The sequence below is a fragment of the Giraffa tippelskirchi genome, chromosome 6, assembly GCF_054371585.1.
Source record: "Giraffa tippelskirchi isolate mGirTip1 chromosome 6, T2T-mGirTip1v1.2.pri, whole genome shotgun sequence".
Taxonomy (NCBI): domain Eukaryota; kingdom Metazoa; phylum Chordata; class Mammalia; order Artiodactyla; family Giraffidae; genus Giraffa; species Giraffa tippelskirchi.
In genome coordinates this window covers 91,881,852-91,905,615 of record NC_137280.1, presented here as the reverse complement: position 1 = coordinate 91,905,615, position 23,764 = coordinate 91,881,852, and the positions used below count along the sequence as shown (strand labels likewise).

Here is a 23,764-nt window from a genome sequence, read left to right as displayed (position 1 = left end):
CAACCTCATTAAATCTCACAGTCCTGAAGTGGGTGTTTTCATTTTGCAGATTAGAGAAAGTGAGGCTCAGAGAGCTCAAGTAACTTGCTCAAGGACACACAGGAGGCTCCTCCCTTGTCTGGGAGGCACTGTGCTCCTCCCCCAACATCTCCCCCCAGCCCGGGATCCTGGAGGGGTGGAGCTCACCATTGATGCAGCCCAGCTCATCGCTCAGGTCCTTACAGTCAGGCTCCCTGTCGCACTGCCGGCTGCCATGGATGCAGGTCCCATCTGAGCACTGGAATTCATCAGGCCGGCACGTGGCCACAGCTGGGAAAGAAAGAGCCAAGTGTGGAGAATAAGAAAGGGAAGGCACCCTAACACAACCATTACGTTTTCTTAGACTTCTCTCCAGTCTGTCCTTGCATGCAGGAAATTCATGAAAAAGTTGGCAGATCGGGGAATTCCCTGGTGGTTCAGTGGCTAAGACTCTGTGCTCCCAATGCAGGGGGCTCAGGTTCGATCCCTGGTCAAGAAGCTAAATCCCTCATGCCACAGCTAAGACCTGGCACAGGTAAATAAATAAATATTAAAAAAAAAAAAAAAAAAGCTGGCAGACCTAGTAGGCCATTCTTGGCAGAAAAGCAATGATGTGGTCCCAATCTAGATAGAAGCCTGGCCAGGTAAGTTATGATGTTGTTGTTGCTTAGTCCCTAAGTTGTGTCTGACTCTTCGAGACCCCAGGTGCTGTAACCCACCAGGCTCCTCTGTCCATGGGATTTCCCAGGCAGGAACACTGGACTGGGTTGTCATTTCCTACTCCAGGGAATTAATATCTTCCTGACCTAGGGATCGAACCCAAGTTTGCTGCATTAGCAGGTGGATTCTTTACCACTGAGCCACCAGGGAAGCCCATTGCCCACCTCCCCGCCAAAAAAGTCATTACTATTGAGTATCATACAGCCCTTCCGATGACTCAGACTGTGAACATGAAAAATCTTTCTGAGCTGACACTACGTGAAAAGAATGATGTTACAATGCAATCTTGGCAGATGCATGCAGTGACTAGAATAGGATCACGCTAACCACAGACTAGACCTTGACCTCAAACAGGTTTTCACTTAACTCTAATTCGTTAAGCACTAAGCCTATGCTTTCTGAACTTTCCCGTGGGTTATATTTCACTGTAAAAATGCTGACAATGTGAAAATTCAATTTCAAAAGGTCAGTGGAAAAAAAAAGATGATAAATAAGTATGCAAATGTTTGGAACTCGTTTGTGTGTGTGTGTGTGCACGCTCTTATGTTGTAACCCAGGTCCACCGAGGCCAACACTGTTGCTCCATCTGCAGGGGAGGAGATCAAAGCACAGTAAGGCTAAGTCCCTGGCTAAGGGTCACACAGCTTGGACATCACCAGTCAGTCCTGGATCCTTTCTGGACCAAAATAATACAGCATGTTGCAGTTTGCTCCTCTTGGCAAGAGATAAATTAAATAGGGGTTTGAGGGGCTTCCCTGGTGGTATAGTAGATAAGAATCTGCCATCCAATACAGGGGACATGGGTTTCATTCCTGGTCTGGGAAGGTCTTCCACGGCGCACAGCAACTAAACCGGTGTGCTGCAAGTACTGAACCTGTGCGCCTAGAGCCTGTGCTCTGCAACCAGAGAAGCCCACAGACCACAACTCGAGAAGGCCCTCATGCAACAATGGAGACCCAACACAAGCAAAAATTAAATAAATGAATTAAAATAACAAAATTTAAAAATAAATAAACAGGCGTTCAAAAGGGAACTCCTTTGGAAGACAGCTTGTCCTCTATGTGATCAGAAAGAGCAAAAGGAACATAAAATGGGACCAACTTTTGGCATTTTTTTTAGGTGCTTATCATGTTTTATTGACACCATGTTGCCTTGAATATAATCTGAAGATATCTTTGGATATCATATTCTTTATGCAGGATATTAGCTCTTTCTTTTCTTGTATCTGAATCATTCCATCAGGATTTATTATAGTTGGAGATAAGACCTTTGGAAGAAATGTTCCTTTTTCTTTTTTTGACGGAGCTAAGGTGTATGGGATCTTAGTTCCCTGACCAGGGATCCAACTCTCCCCCCTGCATTGGAAAGAGCAGAGTCTTAACCACTGGACCACCAAGGAAGTCTAGGACTGACTTTCTTATTGTGTGATTCGGAATCATTTAACCACCTAAAGGCACTCCCCCGCCCCGTCCCCTGCCAGGGGAGCCCCCAGCCTGGGTGAGGGGATTTCGAAGGCGCCCCTACCGCAGTTCTCCTCGTCAGACTTGTCCTTGCAGTCAGGGTCATGGTCGCAATGCCAGCTGGAGTGGATGCACTCGCCACTGCCGCAGTGGAACTCGAGGGCTGAGCAGGGGTTGTCCTGCAGGGGGCCTGATGGGTGGGGGCTCCCGCAGTGGTTTGGCCACTCGTCTGAGCCATCGTCACAGTCGGGGTCGCTGTCGCAGGCCCAGAGCTCGGGGATGCACATGGAGCTGTTGCACCGGAAGTTGGCAGGGCCGCAGGTGGGCGTGGGGCAGGACGCCTCATCCGAGCCGTCTAAGCAGTCCAGGTCCAAGTCACAGACAAACTTTGGGGCAATGCACTTGCCGTCATTGCAGCGGAACTCATCCTGGGAGCACGTCTTGGGGGCTGCAGGGACGGACAGGAGAGGACAGCCTGGTCACCGGGGAAACCACTCCCCAATCCCGACACCAACCCATTGCACAGATGGGGACACTGAGCTGAGGAGAGGCCAGAGTGCAGTGAGTGGACTCCGGGCAGTGGTCAGGGGACCTGGCCGACAACCACCCAGTTCCTGGGCCCCCTCTGGGCCTCAGTTTCCTCATCTGTTCCTGTCTCAAAGCGTTACTGTGAGGACTGGATTGTAAAGGTACACGGAACCTATATTTAAGAGTTTGCACAGGGATCTATAGTCAATATCTTATAATAAATATAGTGGAAAAGAATAGGAAAAAGAATGTATGTGTGAATGTGTGTAACTGAATCACTTTGCTCTACACCTAAAACTAACCCAACACTGTAAATTAAATATACTTCAGTTTAAAAAAAATGGCTGAGTGGAGTAGGAAATGGCAACGCACTCCAGTATTGCCTGGAGAATCCTATGGACACAGGAGCCTGGCGGACTACAGTCCATGGGGTTGCAAAGAATCAGACACAACTGAGGGACCTGAGCACACTTGCAGGCAACTTATAATTAAGTGTTCCTTTACTATTAAAGGGCTTCCCTTGCGGCTTAGCTGATAAAGACCATGGACTGTATAGACCATGGGGTCGCAAAGAGTCGGCCATAACTAAGAGACTTTCACTTCACTTTACTATCAAAAGCCTCCTTCATTTTATTAGTGGTCCTTGAACAGCTCTGAACGTTTGGAAATTGGGTGTTGAAGGAAGGTAAAGTAGAATATTTTGATCCGACTGGAGAAACAGTTGTTTTTGAAATACCAGATAGTAAATGTGATCATCCTCCTTGACCTTCAGCTCAAATATCTCCCTGAAAATAATGCATCCAGGTTCAGAGGAAGCATAGAGACGGCACTTTAAATGTCACATCGTATTACTTATAAAATGAAAAGGAGGTAATTGTGGCTTTAAAAAACAAAACAAAACCAAAAAATGGCCAGGGACTTCCCTGACAGTCCAGTGGTTAGGGCTACAGGCTCTCACTGCCAAGGGCCCAGGTTCCATTCCTGGTGGAGGAACTAAGATCCCACAAGCCACTCAGAGTAGCCAAAAATAAAAATAAAAAATGTTGCCGTTATTATTATTATTTGCTTGTTTTTATTTACAATGACATTGGACTTTTTGAAAGTGAAAGTCGCTCAGTCGAATCCCACTCTTTGAATCCCATGGACTATGCAGTCCATGGAATTCTCCTGGCCAGAATACTGGAGTGGGTAACCTTTCCCTTCTTCAGAGGATCTTCCCAACCCAGGGATTGAACCCAGGTCTCCAGCATTTCAAAAAAAACAGTAATTATGTGAAATGATGAAGGTGTTAAATAACCCTGTTGTGGTAATCATTTCACAATATATATGTGTATAAAATCATCACACTGGACACTAAACTCACACCATGTTACATGTCAATTATATCTCAATAAAGCTGGAAGAAAAAATAAAACACTTGGAAAAGAGGCCCAATCCATTTTATTTTAAAATGTTCCCCAGTGAGAACCAAGGTTAGATAGGCAACACTATCTAAGCAAACACTCACTTTTGGGGTTGTTTTTTTAAAATAAGACTCTCTCAGGGGGTTTCATATTTTGTGAACTTGAAGATTTGCTGTGACCTCAATTGTGGTTTTTTTTTTTTTAAGAGCCTTACTTTGTTTTTAAAAAATCTACACAATTGGAAAAGAAATGATAAATAATGAATAAAATCAAAGAGGCAAGACAGAAACAGCCGCAGAGTGCCTTCCCCTCTGAAACTCTCTATGGTTTGGAACAAACTCTGACCTCAGCCAGGAACCCAGTCAGGTCACTTGGACATGGCTAGGATCCACAGGCCAACAGACAAGGGACCCCACTTACGACAGCCTTCCTCATCCGAGCTGTTCTCGCAGTCCACCTGGCCATCACATCTCCAGGACTCCGGAATGCAGCGGTTGACACGGCCCCCACAGCTGAAGTCCCCCATCTTGCAGGTGACAGACTCTAATCAGAGAAACAGAACTGAACCTTAACTCAGAGGGAAGACCGACCCACCTTCCCACTCCGAGCTCTGCAAGGGAAGAACCCAGAAGTTTCTGATAGGAGTTTAAGGCCCACTTTTCTGGACCAAAATGAAGGAAATTTAATGGAACTTATTAAAAATTAGTTGCTGAGGACTTCCCTGGGGGTCCAGTGGCTAAGACTCCGTGCTCCCAATGCAGGGGGCCTGGGTTCAATCCCTGGTCGGGGAACTAGATGCCACATGCCACAGCTAAAGATCCCACATGCCACAAGGAAGACTGAAGGTCTTGCATGCCACACTTAAGACCCAGCGCAGCAAAATAATTTTTTTTTTTTAAGTTAGATGCTAGTTGTTGCAAAGGTTTTGGAATGAGATAGAAGTGGTGGTTGCAAAGCATTGTGAATATATTAATGCTACTAAACTGGTCACTATTTTTTTTTTAATTTAAAATTTTGGGGTGGCTTTTTAAAAAAAATCAAAGCACAGTTGATTTACAATGTTGTGTTAATTTCAGGTGTACAGCAAAGTGACTCAGTTATACATGTGTGGGTGTATATATATATATATATATATATATATATGTATATGTATATATGTTTTCTTTTTCAGATTCTTTTCCATTATAGGTTATTACAAGACATTAAATATAGTTCCCTGTGCTATACAGTAGGTCCTTGTTGATTATCTATTTTATATATAGTAGTATGCATCTGTTAATCCCAAATTCCTATTTTATTCCTACCCTCAATGGCCTAATCAGTGGTTGGGACTCCAAGTTTCCACTGCAGCTGTTGTGGGTTCGATCCCTGGTTGGGAAACTAAGATCCCACAAGCCACCTAGAGTGGCCAAGAAAACAAAAAACAAACACACAAAAAGGCTAATTTGTGGGGCTTCCCTGGCAGTCCAATGGTTAAGACTTTGTCTTCTAATACAAGGGGTGAGGGTTCAATCCTGGTTGGGAAGCTAAGACCCCCATGCCTTGAAGCCAAAAACCTAAATCATTAAGAAGCAATATTATAACAAATTCAATAAAGACTTTAAAAATGGTCCACCCCCCAAAAAAAATCTTAAAAAAGGGCTAATCTGTGTAACACGAACCTCAATGAAAAAAAAAGAGCTTTTAAAGGAAAGTTCCAATAATATCGTCTCTGTGTGCATGCTAAGTGTTTCAGTCCTGTCCAGTTCTTTGCTACCCCATGGTCTATAGCTTGCCAAGCTCCTTTGTCCATGGAAGAATACTAGGCAAGAATATTGGAATGGGTTGCCATACCCTCCTCCAGGGGATCTTCCCGACCCAGGGATCAAATCTGAGTCTTTTACATCTCCTGCATTGTAAGTGGATTCTTTACCTCTGACCCACCTGGAAAGCCCGATATCTTCTCTGCCCATCTCCTAATGCATAGAAGAATACATTAGTATGCTTGTCAATTTCTACCAAGTCTGTCACCCACTATCATCAAATCACTTTGCCATCCAGCAGAAATTAACACATTGAAAATGTTTAAGTGTAACACAACTACACTTAGATTGAAAAAAAAAAAGGAGTTAAAAAGAAAAGGTTAGGACACATGTCACGTCCAAAGGCAGGGAGAAACTCACTGCACGTCTCCTGGGATTCATCAGAGCCATCTTGGCACTCGGCGATCCCATCACAAACCCACTTATAGGAGATGCATTTCCCATCTCGGCACTGAAACTCGTTTCTCCCACAGTTGTCTTCCGCTAAAGAGAAGGAAAGGAGAAGGAAGAATCAGGGCTGGGATCACAAAATGACCGCATTCTTTGTGTCTCTTTCCTGCCAAGTGAAGAATGAACCAGATATACAATCTTATTGCAGAAGTCAGGTCCCCAGGAAATAAATCATCCACAACAAATTAAATTGAGTGAACCAAAAGTATAGTGAAGGATGCAAAGAACACTTCCTAAAAAAGAGATTCATCCCCAGTGTGAGATTCTGACATCATGGTTGGTGAGTCCAAAGTGTGGATCCATTGGGCGATGGGAACAAAATATTAGAACCTGGGTGCACGTTAACAAAGAAAAGGACATGATTTAGCATGTTACAAACCTGTATTGGAGACAGTACCAAGGAAAATTGAGACTGCAAAAGCATTAAGCTGGAGGAAAACTTGAAAAGCTTTCTCCAGTAGATAGAAAGGAACTAAAGAGATAAAAATTGGGACTTCTCTCATGGGCCTGCGGAGAAGGCAATGGCAACCCACTCCAGTACTCTTGCCTGGAAAATCCCAGGGACGGGGGAGCCTGGTAGGCGGCTGTCCATGGGTTCGCACAAAGTCAGACACGACTGAGTAACTTCACTTTCACTTTTCACTTTCATGCATTGGAGAAGGAAATGGCAACCCACTCCAGTGTTCTTGCCTGGAGAATCCCAGGGACGGGGGAGCCTGGTAGGCGGCTGTCCATGGGGTGGCAGAGAGTCGGACACGACTGAAGCTACTTAGCAGCAGCAGCAGCAGCATGGGCCTATGGTTAAGAACCCACTTTCCAGTACAGGGTACACAGGTTTGATCCCTAGCTGGGGAACTAAGATCCCACCTGCCACAGGGCAACTAAGCTAGTGCACCCCAACTAGAGAAGCCCACGTGATGCAGCTGAGACCCAGCACAGCCCCCACAAAAAGAGTATATAAGTTATGAGAAATTATTAATGCAGAGGTCAGAGAGCAGAGGTCCAGCAGAGAAGATAATCATATAACTAAATTTCAGATCTAAAGAAATGGGTTGTTGCTATTCAGTCGCTGAGTTGTGTCCAACTCTTTTTGACCCTATGGACGGCAGCATGCCAGGCTTCCTTGTCCTTCACTATCTCCAGGAATGGGGGCTACTCTCTAGTTGTGGTGTTCTGGCTTCTCATTGTGGTAGCTTCTCTTGTGACAGTGCACAGGCTCGAGCCTGTGGTACACGGGCTTAGTTGCTCCAAGGCACGTGAGATCTTCCCAGACCAGGAATCGAAATCGTGTCTCCTGCATTGGCAGGCAGGTTCTTTACTCCTGAGCCACCAGAGAAGCCCCTCTAAAATATACGACTTTTACACCTTGTGGCTCATGATGGTAAAGAATCTGCCTGCAATGCGGGAGACCTGGGTACGATCCCTGCGCGGGGAGGATTCCCAGGAGGAGGGCATGGAAACCCACTCCAGTATTCTTGCCTGGAGAATCCCCATGGACAGAGGAGGCTGGCGGGCTACAGTCCATGGGGTTGCAAAGAGTTGGACGTGACTGAGTGGCCAAGCACACAAAGAGAGCAAAACAATACTGACTGCATTTAGTTTTAGGTATCATGCTTTGATTCTCAGTCATTGTTACGTGTGAGCTTTGATCAAAGCAGACTTTTATTCTGAAAGGTGCTCATTCTGACTCTTTGTGACCCCATGGACTATACAGTCCATGGAATTCTCCAGGCCAGAATACTGGAGTGGGTCAGTTAGTCAGTTCAGTCACTTAGTCCTGTCAGACTCTTAGGGGCCCTGTGGACTGCAGCACACCAGGCTTCCAATAAACTTTTATTGGTTGGTAATAAAATTTGTATTACTCCTTTAATCTTTAAATATAGACTTTGATCCCCTTCGTAATCTAAAGTAGCACAGTTAATAAAAATTATGATCCAGTTCATCTCAGGATAAGGAAATAAGACCAAGAAAAAAGAAGCTAGCAGAAATTTCCTCATGAGTCAGATATTCTGAAGGCAAATGATATGTAAAATGTAAGTTTGGGCTGATGGCTATGTTTATTATATTTTTCACTACTTTATAAGAAGATTAAGAACATTTTTTCTTTTATCACTTTATTTTGAATGTTGACCATAACAAAAAAAAATTGTTTAATAGTTTGCACAAAATGTATTCATTTGCTTATTTTGTGCAAAGGCAATTAATGAACTCTTCATGCACAAGGCAGAAACTATGTCTCCAGAATTAGTCCATTCCTGGGAGAAACTTCCAGACAAAAAGAACAGAAGATGGCAGATCCTTGAATGATTCTTCTCATGCAAGAAGTCTCTTCTTCCTTCATTCTGCATATGGAAGAAGAAGATTCAAGATCTTACATGCTTTGTGTCTTTTTATGTATTCAGATTTTTTCCCCTTGATATTCTCTTTAAATGGACTTTCCGGGTGGCTCAGATGGTAAAGAATATGCCTGCAATGCATGAGACACGGGAGACTTGGGTTTAATCCCTGAGTCGGGAAGATCCTCTGGAGGAGGAAATGGCAACCCACTCCAGTATTCTTGCTTGGAGAATCCCATGGACAGAGGAGCTGGGTGGGCTACAGTCCATGGGGTCGCAGAGTTGAACATGACTGAGCACCGCATGCATGCACATTCTCTTTAAACACCCATAAGTTTTTTAAAGATTTATGTATTTGCATATTGGCTGTGCTGAGTTTTCATTGCTATGTGAGGGCTTTCTCTAGCTGCAGTGAGCAGAGGCTACTCTCTAGTTGCAGTGTACAGGCTCTAGTGTGTAGGTTCAGTAGATGTGGTGCACAGGATTAGTTCGTCCTAGACCAGGGCTCCAACCGATGTCCCTTGCAGTGCAAGGTGGATTCTTAAACACTGGAGCACCAGGGAAGTTTGAGACCTTCAAGTTTTAACTGAGCACATTACTCAAGCGAGGATCTACAATTTCCCAGCTTCCTTTGCAGCCAGGTGTGGCCATGGGATCAAGTTTAAGTTAATGAGCTGTGAGCGGAAGTAAATGTGCAAACTTCACGACCTTAGAGGGTGGCACTGACAAGTTGATTCCTACTAGTGAGCATTTTGCCCCTCTTATCCTCAACGTACAAGATAAGAACAGACCTAATTAGATATAGTGGAAGGTCAAGCCATAAAAATAAGAATGATCAAAGGCACTCTTTGAAGTATGGCTCCCTGTGTCCAATTGCTAATCATCAGCCTTGCCCTTAATGCTCGGCAATAAAAAGAACAAAATAATGCAATTTGCAGCAACAGGGATAAACCTGGAGATTATCATACTAAGTGAAGTAAGCCAGGCAGAGAAAGATGAATATTACACAATATCATTTATATGTGGAATCTTTAAAAAAAAAAAAGATACAAATGAACTGATTTAAAACAGAAGTTAGAGCCACTAACATAGAGAATAGATTATGATTATTAAAGACGAAAGAAGTGAAGAACAGATAAATTAGGAGATTGAGATGGACACATACACGCTACTATATATAAAATAGATAACCAACAAGGATCTACTGTGTAGAACAGGGAACTATATACTCAATTATCTTGTAATAATCTGTAAGGGAAAAGAAACTGAAAAAGAATCTGAATTACTGAAACTAACACAACATTGTAAATCAAATATACTTTACTATATATATATATGTTACTTCATATATATAAAGAAAAAAAAAACCTTGCCCTCACTACATCATGATTTGAGATTTTTAACTATAGTAGGAAGCCATCACAAATAACAAGATATTTTAAAATGCTGTGTTTGATTTTTATCTCACCTTTTTAACATATCTGCTTTTCTGTATAATTATGGTTTTCAATGTACACCAGATGCTAGCATAGGTATATGACAAATAATTATATTAAGGAGAACATGCTGGATTTGGTAAAAAAATTTCACAACCTCAGATCCCAAAGCTCTGCAGTCCCTTCTGGTACAACACCCCCTCCTGACTCCCTCCTCTTTGCTTGGCTAACAGTTCAGCTTCGAAGCTAACCTTCCCTGAAACTGGGTTTAGCAGCCCGTGGGCTTCCTAGGTGGTGCTGGTGGTAAAGAATCCACCTGCCAATGCAGGAGATGATAAGAGTCACAGTTTGATCCCTGGGTCAGCAAGATCTCCTGGAGGAGGGCATGGCAACCCACTCCAGTATTCTTGCCTGGAGAATCCCATGGACAGAGGGGCCTGGCGGGCTACAGTCCATGGGGTTGCACAGAGTTGGACACAACTGAAGTGATTTAGAACACACGCACACAAGAGCTCTTAAAACACCCATTTCCCACTCCTAACATACAAAATCGAAAGCATTTGTTTACCAAGTCCCCCAGCCTAGATTTAAACTCCTGGAGAGTAAAGAATGTCTTTTTCATCCTTCCAGCGTGAAACCGTCAGAGCCCAAGGCCTCAGTCAAAACAAGATTCTTTCCGCTGGTATGCCCCAATCAGGGACAGGTCCATCATCTTACTGGGCAAAGATTTTGGAAAAGTGGAACTCTTCTAGTTCCATCTCTTTGGAGGGCAACAGGGCAGAATCTGTCAAATTTTAAAGTGCAAAGTCCCTGGGACCCAGAAGAATTATTAACACAGATGTATAACAATGTCAAGTTCAAAAAGGTCCAAAGCTTTTTTTTTCCCCCACTGACCGGTGTGGTTTGTGGGATCTTAATTCCTTGACCAGGAATCAAGCTTCTGCCCCTAACAGTGGAAGCTCGGCGTCCTAACCACTGGACAGTCAGGGAATTTCATCTAGTTTCTTTTGCTCGAGTACATACTATTCATCTGCCATTCTAGCTCAGGCACAACTAACCGATAATGATAGAAACTGGGCTTTCTTGGTGGCTGAGATGTAAAGAATCTGCCCGCAATGCAGGAGACTCGGGTTCAATCTCTGGGTCGGGAAAACCCCCTAGCAAAGGAAATGGCAACCCACCCCAGCATTCTTGCCTGGAGAATTCCATGGACAGAGGAGCCTGATGGGCTACAGTCCATGGGGTCGAAGAGTCGGCACAACTGAGTGACTAACACTTTCACTTTTCCCAATGACAGAAATCAGATTAGAGGTGCCTGTGGTCTGTGTCTGGCAGGTGAGTAAACTGAAAAGAGCCGGGAACTTCCTGGTGGGAGAGAAGTCCTCTAGGTCCTAATGAGAGGGGATTACACGGAAGTAGATGTTTATCACAACTCATTGAATTCTTATCTGGTGATTTTATAGTATGTCAATTGCACCTTAAATTCAAAAGAAACAAATTCTGGATCTTCAAAGCTCATTGTCCAGTGTTCCTGCCCAGAGGTTAGGAAAGAGATGAATGGAGGGGTGGAGGAGGCACGAGGAGGCTATATGTGATAAAGAGAGAAATACATACAAGGAATGTTTAGAAGCATCAACAGAACTTGGTAACTGAACTTACAAAGAGACCAGGCTGGAAGTAACCCCAGTGGAGAGCTCAGGAGATTCAAATGAGCTGAGCTCTAGAATCTGCCACTATCAGAACACAGACGGATAATGCATCGCCCAGCTACTGATCCAGACAAGACATCGCCCTCTGAGGTGCCTCTGCAATATACCCCACACCCACTGACTCACAGCTGAATCGTGATTATGCCTGAAAAAGGAAATGACTCACTTCTGGCTTCCCATATGGGGTGGGCAAAAAGCAATCGAAATTCCAGGACTCTCAGAAAAAAAAGTACAAAAAAAAAAGGAAGTTCAGGAAAAGGGCATTCTCTACAGAGGAGGTGGATATTCTGGAGGAGGAACTTCTGCTATCTGCTCTCCCAGCCAGGAGATGGCAGTTTCAATTATCGCTAATCCACTTTGCGCAAGGAACCATCTCACACGCAGAATGTGCTACTGGAAAGGCTAAAAATATTAAATCATCTTGAAAGAGCAAAAATGAAAGTGTTAGTCGCTCAGTTGTGTCCAACTCTTTTGCGACGCCATGAACTGTACCCCACCAGGCTCCCGTGTCCATGGGATTCTCCAGGCAAGAATACTGGGGGGGTTGCCATTTCCTTCTCCAGGGGATCTTCCTGACCCAACAATCAAACCCAGGTTTCCTGCATTGCAGCCAGATTCTTTACCGTCTGAGCCACCAGGGAAGCCCTACTGGAAAGGCTAGAAACATTAAACCATCTTAAAGCCCTTTAAATAGGGATAAAGAAGATCTTCTCTGGTGGTCCAGTGGATAAGACTCTGCACTCCCAATGCAGGGGCACTGGGTCCAATCTCTGGTTGGGGAACTAAGATCCCACATTCTGCCACTAAGCCCACGCGCCACAAACTAGAGAGCCCCCACCTTGCAACAAAGATCCAGCACAGCCAAAAATAAAAATTACAATAATAACAAAAGTAAGAGAAAGAAAGAACGATAACCCCCTTCCCTGGACACCAATGAGCCCTCCCCTGGGCAACAGTTAATCAAATATTTTCTTGTCATAGATGGCTGAAGACCCCACCAACAAGAAGACCCCACTACTGCATATTTCTGTCTGAACAGGTTATCCAACAGCTGGCCATCAGCTGTAATGTCTGAATGAAAAGTGAATGGATTTCACCATTACCGACAGCAGTCAGCTGGGAAATAAATGTCTTGTGGCCTTGCTTATATGGCCGAGGATAAGGGACAGTGAGCACCCAGGAGAGCACCTCAAGATGGGTGTCCTGGTAGTGGGCAACCCCAACTTGAGCAAGGAGTCAGAACTAGTCCTATTTCAAACACTACAACCCAAAGAAACCACAGATCTTTCTTATTTCCTCCCAGTTCCACAAGCAAGGTTTGGGTTTTGTATGTCAGTTTCAGTTGAATTTCAGCAAAAGCAAACCAGAGCAGCCACATCCCATAACTCCTCACACTGGGGATGCCTAAAATTGCATAAGCAACACACCCCCTTCCCCTAAAAAAAGAAAACAATCGAAACTCTAGCCCTTAGACCTCTCCTGTCACGGGTGAGGAATCAGGAACAAGGTTATCGAAACAGAAAAGGAGAATACACATTTCTGCTTTTTCTCCAGCACACATATGAGGTGGTAAATGCTTTCAAGGTTTTCCTTCCACGGATACTGATGATAGTGGTTGTTCAGGAAAACCAAAATAATACATGGAGGGAATTCCCCGGTGGTCCTGAGGTTAGGACTCAGTGTTTTCACTGCCAGGGCCTGGGTTCAACCCCTGGCCAGGGAACTAAGATCCTACAAGTTGAGAGGCATGGACAAAAAAAATAATAATACTTAAAAAATAAATACTTGGAATCATTTTCTTGAAAAAGAAATGGCTGGGGTCTTCCCTGGCGGTCCAGTGGTTGGGACCTCGCCTTCCAGTGCAAGGGATTCAGGTTCAATCCCTGGTTGGGAAGCTAAGATTCCACAGGCCTCAGAGCCAAAAAACCAAAACATAAAACAAGCAATATCGTAACAAATTCAATAAAGACTTTCAAAAAAAGATGTTCTACACCAAAAAAAACCTCTTAAAAAAAAAAAAGAGAAAAAAATGGTTGAAGCTAAGAGACTTAGCAGAAAATGAATGAAAAATCCTTTTACCAGTGCTCTTTTCCACAAGAGGGACCACCAAGGTATTTTCCCCAGAGGTGATCTCCGTGGTAGTTTGTTGTCTGCTCCTTTGAGGGAGGGGTAGCCTGTTTCTATCACTGTTCACTGCTGACTACTTGCATGGTGTCTTAGCAACCATGGTTACTTGCTAGACAGCAGAGCAGTGTGGATGCTGTTAACATACTGAATGTGGAATGTGAAAGGCGATCAAAGCACTGAGCAAAAAAGGCATCTAGAATTGGGTCTTATTAGGGGAGGAACCCTACAGATAAGAGCAGGAATGCCCTAGAAAGACAGAATGAGGCACATATTTCTCTTAAAGGTTTGCAGTCTCAGAAACATTCTCCCTATCTTTAGTGAGTATTGCCCTGAAAGATAAATATGCCTGACAATGATCAGTGAATCCCCCTGGGGCTTGTCGTTAAAGCAGTTGCTGTTCAGACACTAAGTTGTGTCCGACTCTTCCCGACCTCATGGACTGCAGCATGCCAGGCTCCTCTGTCCTCCGCTATCTCCCAGAATTTGCTCAGATTCATGTCCGTTGAGTCAGTGATGCTATCTAACCATCTTATCCTCTGTTACAGCAGACACAACTTAGTGGGAACACTATTTTCTGAGTTTGGGTGTGTCCCTGGGATATTTGATACCCCACACACAACTGTCAATTAATTGACTCTGATTTGGCTAAAGGAAAGCAAGCAGTTACGATTCCAATTACTACCATTCCCAAAGTAAACAGACAAGAAATTCCTGCCCCCTCGGGGCAAACTGGAGTAGCCAGGACTGCTACAAATGTCTATTACCAAGTTAACACCAGAGTAGATACTTAGTGGAATACACAGTAGAATACTGGAGTGGGTTGCCATGTCCTTCTCCAGAGATCTTCCAGACCCAGGGATCGAGCCCAGGTCTCCCACACTGCAGGCAGATATTTAGTAGCTGCCCACTCACTCTCAGGAGTCTGGGGAACACACCCAGACTCAGAGCCTCCTTGAGAACCAAAAGCATCAGATCCTTAAGCTGCCCAGTGAAAAAGGAAACTGAAGCAACATATCTTGCTCAATGAAACTTCACTGCCATTAATTTCCTCTTAGGGAAGGAGTGGATCTGTGTGTGAAATACAGGCTCATCAACTGTCTCTTGACCAAGCCACCATCCCTCTGCTTCACACAACCCAATGAACGAATTATTACAATAACCCTCTGCCATGTGGCTGAAATCTTCCTTCCTTTCCTCCCAGAGGAAACTGTGATGTGTGTGTCACAGGTACTGATTCCAAGAGTTCAAAGGTCTCCGCTCAAAGCACCCTTCCCCCCATTAAAAAAAAAAGCTTCCTGCATCCTGTTCATGGGACAATTCCAATACTTTTTTGGGCCCAGCTGGTTGTTAAGTAGGAAAAGGACCATTTCTTTATTATCCAGGGCGAGGTCAAATGCCTCTCTCAGCCCCCGGATAACTCAGGATATTGCACCAACTAGCCTCTTGCCCAAATCTAAAATTCAAACCCCCTAAAATGAAAGGTTGTCCTGTTGTCATGAGAGCAGCTCAACTGAACTCATTTTAGCGCCTCTGAACAAACAAGGCAACCCCAAAGTGGTCCATTCGGTCCCCGACTCTCGGTCCCTGCCCAGGCGCGGATGAAAGTCTCCGTTAAGTGCCCTTCACGTCCAATCCGGGAAGGACTGGAGTTTCTAGGCAACGTTTCAGACTGGGAAGGAACTGAGGCCTTGAAGGTGGCCTGGGGGTCACGTCTGCGAACTTGTCCCAGTCGGGCGGGGTCAGAGAAGCTCCCGAGGACAAAGTGGGTACGAAGGGATCACTGCAGATACAGGAGGAAACAGGCCTTGGCCGAGCGGGGCTCAAGCGCTCGGCGGTCACCTCATCTATGCTTGCAGAGCTTCTCCAGGGGCCCGGGACTTGTCGCATCCTTTGTGACGGAAGCCCAGGACGACCCGAGGAATATCCTCCGACATCCTCACGGAGATCTAGGAGAGGCGCGAGGCGTGCGCCAGCCCCGCCCCGCGCCGCTCGGGCCTCAGCAACCACCGCCTCCCATTGGCCAAGGGGTGTGGCTCGAGGCTCGCCTGTTCGAATGGCGTCCAATGGGAGCTCGGGGGGAGGTCCCACGGGGCTGAAGGCGGGGCTGGAGGAGGTGGCTAAGGGCGGAAGCTTGGTGCAGGTTAGGCGAGTCCCGCTCGGCTTCCAGAGACAGCAGCGCCCTTGGGAAGCACAAAGCCAACTTGACCGCTGCCGTAACCCCTGAGGGTGAAACGATGTGGGGGAGCGCCCGAAGGGGCCTCCAGGCTGAGCAGCCGGTTTTCGGGTCCGTCTCACCCCTGGAATAACGCTGGGAGGGAGTACCTCCTTCTAACGCGTACCCGGCTCTAAGAAAAGGGGAGTGGTCCCCCATTGGGGGGAGACTTGTGGGGAAAGCCGCGTAGCGTTTCCCTCCCAGACCCCTCAGACACCTACCCCCCGAACCCTTTCCTCAATCCAGCCATTGGGGAAGGAGTTTGTGCCATTTTCCCACATCTTCCATGGATTGAACGATTTTTCGTTTTCTCTCCCGCCCCCCCCACCACCAAATACCAAGTTCAGTTCAGTTCAGTCGCTCAGTCGTGTCCAACTCTTTGCGACCCCATGAATCGCAGCACACCAGGCCTCCCTGTCCATCACCAACTCCCGGAGTTTACCCAAACCCATGTCCATCGAGTCGGTGATGCCATCCAACCATCTCATCCTCTGTCGTCCCCTTGTCCTCCTGCCCCTAATCGTTCCCAGCATTAGGGTCTTTTCCAATGAGAAAAATACCAAGGGGCTCCCCGAATTCAGAAGCTCACCCCTACCCTGCGCGGGCTTCTGGAGCCAGCCTTACCTGCAGCCTCCCCCGCAGCGATGAGCAGGGCGATGGCCCAGCGCAGCCCCCAGCCCGCGAGCCTCATGATCCCAGCCTCCGCTTGTCACGCCCCGGCCCAGGCTGCTGTCCGGTCGCAGTGGCCGCTCTGGAAACCCGGGCTTCGCGCGGCCGGACGCGACTGCACGCGGGGCCCCAGTCATTTGCAGCATTTCTATGTGAGGTTTCCCGGAGAGGGAGGAGTTTGCAGTGGGGTGATTTTCAAATATCTTCACCTCACTGTGGGAGGAGGAGTTTGGAGAGGAGGAGTTTCAAACGGCCGATGTGACATGGGCTCCTTAACCCATGAAGCCCTGACTCAGATTCCAGTTCTTTCCAAAGGTGGTCCCAGACAGGCTGCAGGGTTTGTCGCAGGAAGAGCTGAGCCGCCCCCACGCCAACCCTCAAAATGAAATCCCGCGTCTACCTTAAATTTCTCTCAAATTTCCTCTAATTGACCAATGACATCTCCCCTCTGACTCAAAACCAAAAACTAGAGATACTGGAAACTTACCCCCTACCCCTTTTCTCTACTTGCCTTCTCCTTTCTAGGAATTGTTTATAGATTTTAACTGTTTCGTCATATATAGTTTTAGAGGGTTCTTCCAAATTGCCCCATAAAACAGTTATCAGTGATGCATTTAAATAAAATCATCACAAAAGTACAGGCAAAGACTGATTTTGTGTTGTGGGATCCAGCACTTGGATGAATTATGAGCCAAAACATCTCTGAAATCAACTGACCCCATACCTGGGGTCTGGACATAAATATTGATTTATCTTATTCAGAGAAAGGGTTGAACAAATAGAGCGGCCACTTCCTCTCCCCAAAGCCAAATCAAAACAAACTAGAGATTTCAGAGCTAAACCTGAATGCCTAAACCACCAAGAGCTGATGGTGAACAGCTTTTAAGAATCAGGGTATCTCTTTGGTGGAGATTCATGAACTTGCCAAGGCCCCTTGCCAAAAAACCCTCCTACAGAGGGTCTGGCAGTTTGGGAGGGTTCTCTCCCGAATGAGCATAGCTCTCTGAGGTTTTACAAACTGAGCTTGGCAGGCATACTAACCTCTCAGCAGGCTTTCAGAGAAACCCAGGAGAGAAGGCAGAAAAGAGGCAGAGAGGAGATAATTGAACTCTCAGAAAGAAAAACAGTGATTACTCCAGGAAAAGAAACTTATAGATAGTGTCTGGCAGGATAGAGCCCCAGCTTCTGAATCATACAGAATTTGGGTGAGTCACTTAGCTTTGCCAATTAAAAAAATGGGACATTGGAACTTCCCTGGTGGTCAAGTGGTTAGGACGCCATGTTTTCATTGCAGAGGGAGTGGGTTCCATACCTGGTCGGGGAAGTAAGATCCCATAAGCCTCAAGGCAGTGGATGAGAGGGCAGGGTAGAGGAAGGAGATAAAATAAAAACGGGGGAGAAAGTAATGCCTACTTCCCTTACTTGGCAGGTTCAGTGTCAGGGTCAAAATGAAATCATGAATAATCTTACCTGCAGAAATTGACAAGGATGGGCAATTTCTGGGAGTTGCAACATTTATGAATGTGTCACCCTCCATTCCATTCCTTATAACTTTTTAACATATGCTCCTTTTTTTCCCCCCTTAAAGTCAGGAGCACTAGGTTTGATTTCCCTTCTGAAAACTTATAAGACCTCACAGACTCAGTTTCTGTTGCAAGCCCAGCTTTCTCTGATCCATCTAGTGGTAGGTGGTGTTCTACCCAACAGCCCTGGAAAGGATTACCAGGAAGACACTGTCTTCCAGAGAGGACTTAGCTTACTTAACATGTGTTCAGAGCTAGTTGTACGGAGATATAGGGGCAGGCCTGGAAAAGGGCTACAAAAACCCTGAAAAGACCATTCCTGGGGGGCTCAAGCCTGGGAAAGAATTCTGGGATGGTTTTACCTAGATCTCCCTTTGATCTGTCTGCAGAAATCTCAAGGTCCTTTCTGTTCCTGCCGCATAAGCATATATTGCCCTCAGGATGGAGTCACACTGTTTAAATTTCTCTTCTTCTTGGAGCCTCCATATGCTCTTCTGTAACTTACTCGTAGGGTTCTTGTGAGGATTAAGTAAATATATATATATATATATATATAAATGATGATTATATAAAATGACTACTTATATAAATAATTATATATAGCACTGTTGTGTGTTTTATTTATTTTTACTTTTGGCTGCACTGGGTCTCTTGCTATGTCTGGGCTTTCTCCAGTTGCAGCGAGCAGTGGCTGCTCCTCGTTGCAGTGCTCGGACTTTTTTTTTTTTAATTAATTTCTCTTTTTATTGAAGGATAATTGCTGTACAGAATTTTGTTGTTTTCTGTCAAACCTCTGAATGAATCAGCCGTAGGTATACATATATCCCCTCCCTTTTGAAACTCGCTCCCATCTCCCTCCCCATCCTACCCTCTAGGTTGATACAGAACCACTGTTTGAGTTTTCACAAATTTGCATATCATCCTTGCGCAGGGGCCATGCTAATCTTCTCTGTATTATTCCAATTTTACTATATGTGCTGCCGAAGCAAGCACATGCTAGGACTTCTTATTCAGTGGCTTCTCTTGTTGCAGAGCACAGGCTCTAGGCAAGTCAGCTTCAGTAGTTGCGGTATGTGGGCTCAGTAGTTGCAGCTCCTGGGCACTATAGCGTGGGCTTCAGTAGTTGTGGCACATGGGCTTAGTTGCTCCATGGCATGTGGAATATTCTGAGACCAGGGATCAAGCCCGTGTCCCCAGCATTGGCAGGCAGATTCCCATCCACTGTGCCATGAGGGAAGTCCTAAAGGATTATATATATAATGATTTCATATATAAATGATTATATATGTGTGTCACATATATGTATCAGTTCCGTTCAGTTCAGTTCAGTCGCTCAGTCGTGTCCAACTCTTTGCGACTCCATGGACTGCAGCACGCCTCCCTGTCCATCACCAACTCCTGGAGTTTCCTCAAACTCATGTCTATTGAGTCGGTAATGCCATCCAACCATCTCATATATATATGTATGTATATACATACATATACATATATATGCAATTGGGGGCTTCCCAGGTGGCATTAGTGGTAATGAACCCGCTTGCCAATGCAGGAGACATAAGAGACATGGGTTCAATCCCAGGATCAGGAAGATCCCTTGAAGAAGGGCATGGCAACCCACTCCAGTTTTCTTGCCTGGACAGAGGAGCCTGGAAGGCTACAGTCCATGGGGTTAAAGAGTTGGACACATATTGGAGCCATGCTTGTTTGGCACATAATGACCATAGTGTATCGGTTCCTTGTTTTGGTTTTGCCTGTCTTTGCAATGACATCTTTTTTTCAACGCTCTTCTCTTTAGGGGAAACTTTCTTCCTCACAGGCACTTAAAAACAGACCTTCCATGGAATCCACTTCATCTAAAAGTTCCTAGGCTTGCAAAATCATCTAAACCCAGGGCACATGTTTTCTTGCTCTGATTCTCTTTGTCCAGGTTTCCACTTCTCTAAGTCAGCAGCAGGCTCAGACCAAAATAGGTCTCCACCCAAAGGAGTCTGGTCTTTTGGCTAAGGTGAGACTTCATAGCTGCCTTTGAAACAGATCTCAGCAGTCAGAGAAGGTGAGTAACCACAGGTGCCTTGGTGCCTCCCAATGGGTGTGTTTAGAGACCTGACTTGATGCTGTAGCCATCAGTTTATCTCCACAAGATGCCTATAAGCCACGTGAGGGCAAAGACAATATTGTATAGTATCTCTAGTGCCTAGCAGTAGTAAGGGCTAAATAGATAAGTGAAAATAAGTGATATTATTTTTGACGTGTCTGCCAACAGCATTATAGATGCCCTGCTTCTGAATTCCGCTATTGTTCTTGTTCAGTTGCTCAGTCGTGTCTGACTCTCTGTGACCCCATGGACTGCAGCATGCGAGGCTTCCCTGTCCTTCACCATCTCCCAGAGCTTGCTCAAACTCACGTCCATTGAGTCGGTGATGCCATCCAACCATTTTGTCCTCTCTCGTCCCCTTCTCCTCCTGCATTCAATTTTTCCCAGCATCAGGGTCTTTTCCAATGAGTCGGCTCTTAGAATCAGGTGACCAAAGTATTGGAGCTTTAGTTTCAGCATCAGTCCTTCCAATGAATATTCAGGGTTGATTTCCTTTAGGATTGACTGGTTTGATGGGATTTTGATGATTCATAACTCAAATTTGTCCTGGACCGCCACTCCTTTCTTTCAAGAAGAACCACAGACTTGAAAGCAAACCCGTATTGAGAACGTGGATAAAGCCCTGGATCCGTAGTTGAGGAGGTTCAAAATTGACCATGACACCACCTCATCGTCAAGGACTCCAGGAGAGAGAACAGGGCAGGATGTGTATATAAACATGTATAATCCAAACCCATAGACTGTGCAACACAGAGTGATCCCAAATGTCAGCTGTGGACTCTGGGTGATGAAGATACATCAATGCAGGTTTATCAGTGGTGCCAGATACATCATTCTGGTGGGGATGGGGAGAGTGGGGGAGGCTGGAAGGCCAGGCGGTTATGAGGAAGGGCTGTTGGAAAATCGTGATGATAGACTTGCCACAAAACTTCAATTTGTAAAAAATTTGTAGTGTCTGCAAAACACAATAAGGTGAAGCATAGTGGACGTCCCTGGTGGTCCAGTGGCTAAGACTCTGTGCTCCCAATGCAGGGGATCTGGGTTCCATCTCTCGTCAGGGAACTAGATCCCACATTCTGCAACTAAGACCTGGGGCAGTCAACTAATTAAATAAATATTTAAAAATAAGTGAAGCATAATAAAATGAGGCATGCCTGTATTACTTATTACTTGTGTGATTAAGAAAAGTGAAATAAACCAGTCACGAGAAGACAAATGCTGTATGATTCTGCCTTCAGGAGGTCTCTGTGAAAGTGAAAGTCATTCAGTTGTGTTTAACTCTTTGCGACCCCAAGGACTGACTATACAGTCCATGGAATTCTCCAGGCCAGAATACTGGAGTGGGTAGCCTTTCCCTTCTCCAAGGGATCTTCCCAACCCAGGGATAGAACCCAGGTTTCCTGCATTGCAGGCAGATTCTTTACCAGCTGAGCCACCAGGGAAGCCCTCAGGAGGTCTCTAGAAGGAGTCAAATTTCTATAGAGGAGAAAGTAAGATGCTTTCTAGGGGCTGAAGGAGGGGGACTGGGGAGTTATTTTTTAGTAGGGAGACAATTTAAGTCTGGGCAGATGGAAATATTTTGGAGATGCATGGTGGTGCTGGTTGAAAATGTGCACACATGTGATACCCATGAATAGTGCACTTAAAATGATAAAGATGGCAAATTTTATGTTAGGTGTCTTTTTTTTTTTTTTAATCTTTTGGCAGCACTGCAGAGCATGTGGAATCTTAATTCCCCAACCACAGATCGAACCCACATTCCCTGAACCCATGTTAACCATTGGACCACCAAGGAAGTCCCTGTTATCTGTCTTTTGCCATGTTTAAGCATTTAAAAAGAAAGAAAAGAAAAAAAATAGGAAGAAAGGACGGAAGGAGGGAAAAAAGGGAGGAAGGGGAAAAAAGAAAAGAAATAAAAAAGAGAGATAAAGAAAGAAGGAAAGAAAGTGGGGATGGAAGGAAGAGAAAGAAGAAAGAAAGAGGGAAGAAATTTGCTGAAAGCTGCTGCAAGCCACACGTGTAACTTCGGCTCCCTTAGCCTCTGACGTCAGCCATGGCCTCAGAGTCAATGTCAAGGGCAGCACAGTCTCTCAGATCTTTCAGGCCACTCTCTCCCCACTGCCAGGAATCTATGAGAATTCAGGAAGAAAAAACCCATCAGAAATCCCTACAGATGCCTGCTCTTCCAATTCAGCATCTTAGAATGCACAGCCACCCTTCTGCCCTGCCCTGAATCTGGGCTCTGTCCTCCTCAGTTGAATAGATGGCAACTCTTTGTCTTGGGTCAGGGGGAGAAGTTACCTGACTACAGGTGTGCTGGCCACAGCGAGCTGCCTGCAACTAGAGCACTCTCCTTTTGTGTCTTTCCTTTTTACTTAAAAATTTAATTAATTAATACTTATGCTAAAATCCGCATAATATAAAATGTACCATCTTAACCATCTGAAATGTGCAGTTTAGAGATTTCCCTGGAGCTCCAGTGGTTAAGACTCTGCACTTCCACTGCAGGAGATGTGGGTTTGATCCCTGATTGGAAAACTAAGATTCCACATGTGGGAAAATAAAAAAGGAAATGTGCATTTCAGTGACATTAAGTACATTCACATTGTCGTCCATCCATCACCACCATCCATCTCCAGGACCCTTTCATCTTGCAAAACTGAAACTCTGTCCCTACTAAATACTAACTCCCCATCCTCCCTCCCCCAGCCCCTGGCACCCATCATTCAGCTTCCTGCCTATGAAATTGACTCCTTTAGGGACTTAATATGGACTTTACAGATGGCTCAGTGGTAAAGAATCCGACTGCCAATGCAAGAGACGTAAGAGACGCAAGAGGTGCAGGTTTTATCCTTGGGTTGGGAAGATCCCTTGGAGAAGGAAATGGCAACCCACTCCAGTATTCTTGCCTGGAAAATTCCAAGGACAGAGGAGCCTGGTAGGTTTTACAGTCCATGGGGTTGCAAAGAGTCAGACGCGACTGAGCACACACACGCAGACACACACACAGGGACCTAATATAAGTGGAAGCATTCAGTATTTGTCTTTTTGTGACTGGTTTATTTCAGTGAGCATGGTAACCTCAGGGTTCATCCATACTGTAGCATGTATCTGAACTGCCTTCCTTTTAAGGCTGAATGATATTGCTTGGTATACGTACACCACATTTTGTTCATTCATCTACTGATGGACACTTGGGTTGCCTTCTATGGCTGTAGTGAATCATGTTATTATGAACATGGGTGTGCAAATCTCTTGAGTCCCTACTTTCAATTC

The 23,764-nt window shown here is 45.3% G+C and overlaps 1 protein-coding gene and 1 non-coding gene across 4 annotated transcripts in view; both read right to left on the bottom strand.

Annotated features, from left to right (window-relative positions):
• The window catches only part of LDLR (low density lipoprotein receptor), a 33,232-nt gene extending 16,143 nt beyond the window's left edge, over positions 1-17,089 (bottom strand). The window contains exons 1-5 of one of the 3 annotated variants that reach the window (XM_081498374.1): positions 16,826-17,089; positions 6,292-6,414; positions 4,550-4,672; positions 2,263-2,646; positions 187-309 (exon numbers count right to left, since the gene is read on the bottom strand). In XM_081498374.1, the coding sequence (XP_081354500.1) occupies positions 187-309; positions 2,263-2,646; positions 4,550-4,672; positions 6,292-6,414; positions 16,826-16,892 (820 nt within the window). In that variant the 5' untranslated portion in view covers positions 16,893-17,089. Of the gene's footprint in view, positions 1-186; positions 310-2,262; positions 2,647-4,549; positions 4,673-6,291; positions 6,415-13,941; positions 16,024-16,825 lie in introns of those variants that run through there. The other 2 variants (XM_081498375.1, XM_081498376.1) reach the window with 2 other exon arrangements.
• Positions 17,090-19,279: 2,190 nt separating this feature from the next.
• On the bottom strand, positions 19,280-19,386 carry LOC145511758 (U6 spliceosomal RNA). Its single transcript, XR_014058139.1, has one exon. It is a non-coding gene; the product is annotated as a U6 spliceosomal RNA (small nuclear RNA).
• Positions 19,387-23,764: the final 4,378 nt, after the last annotated feature.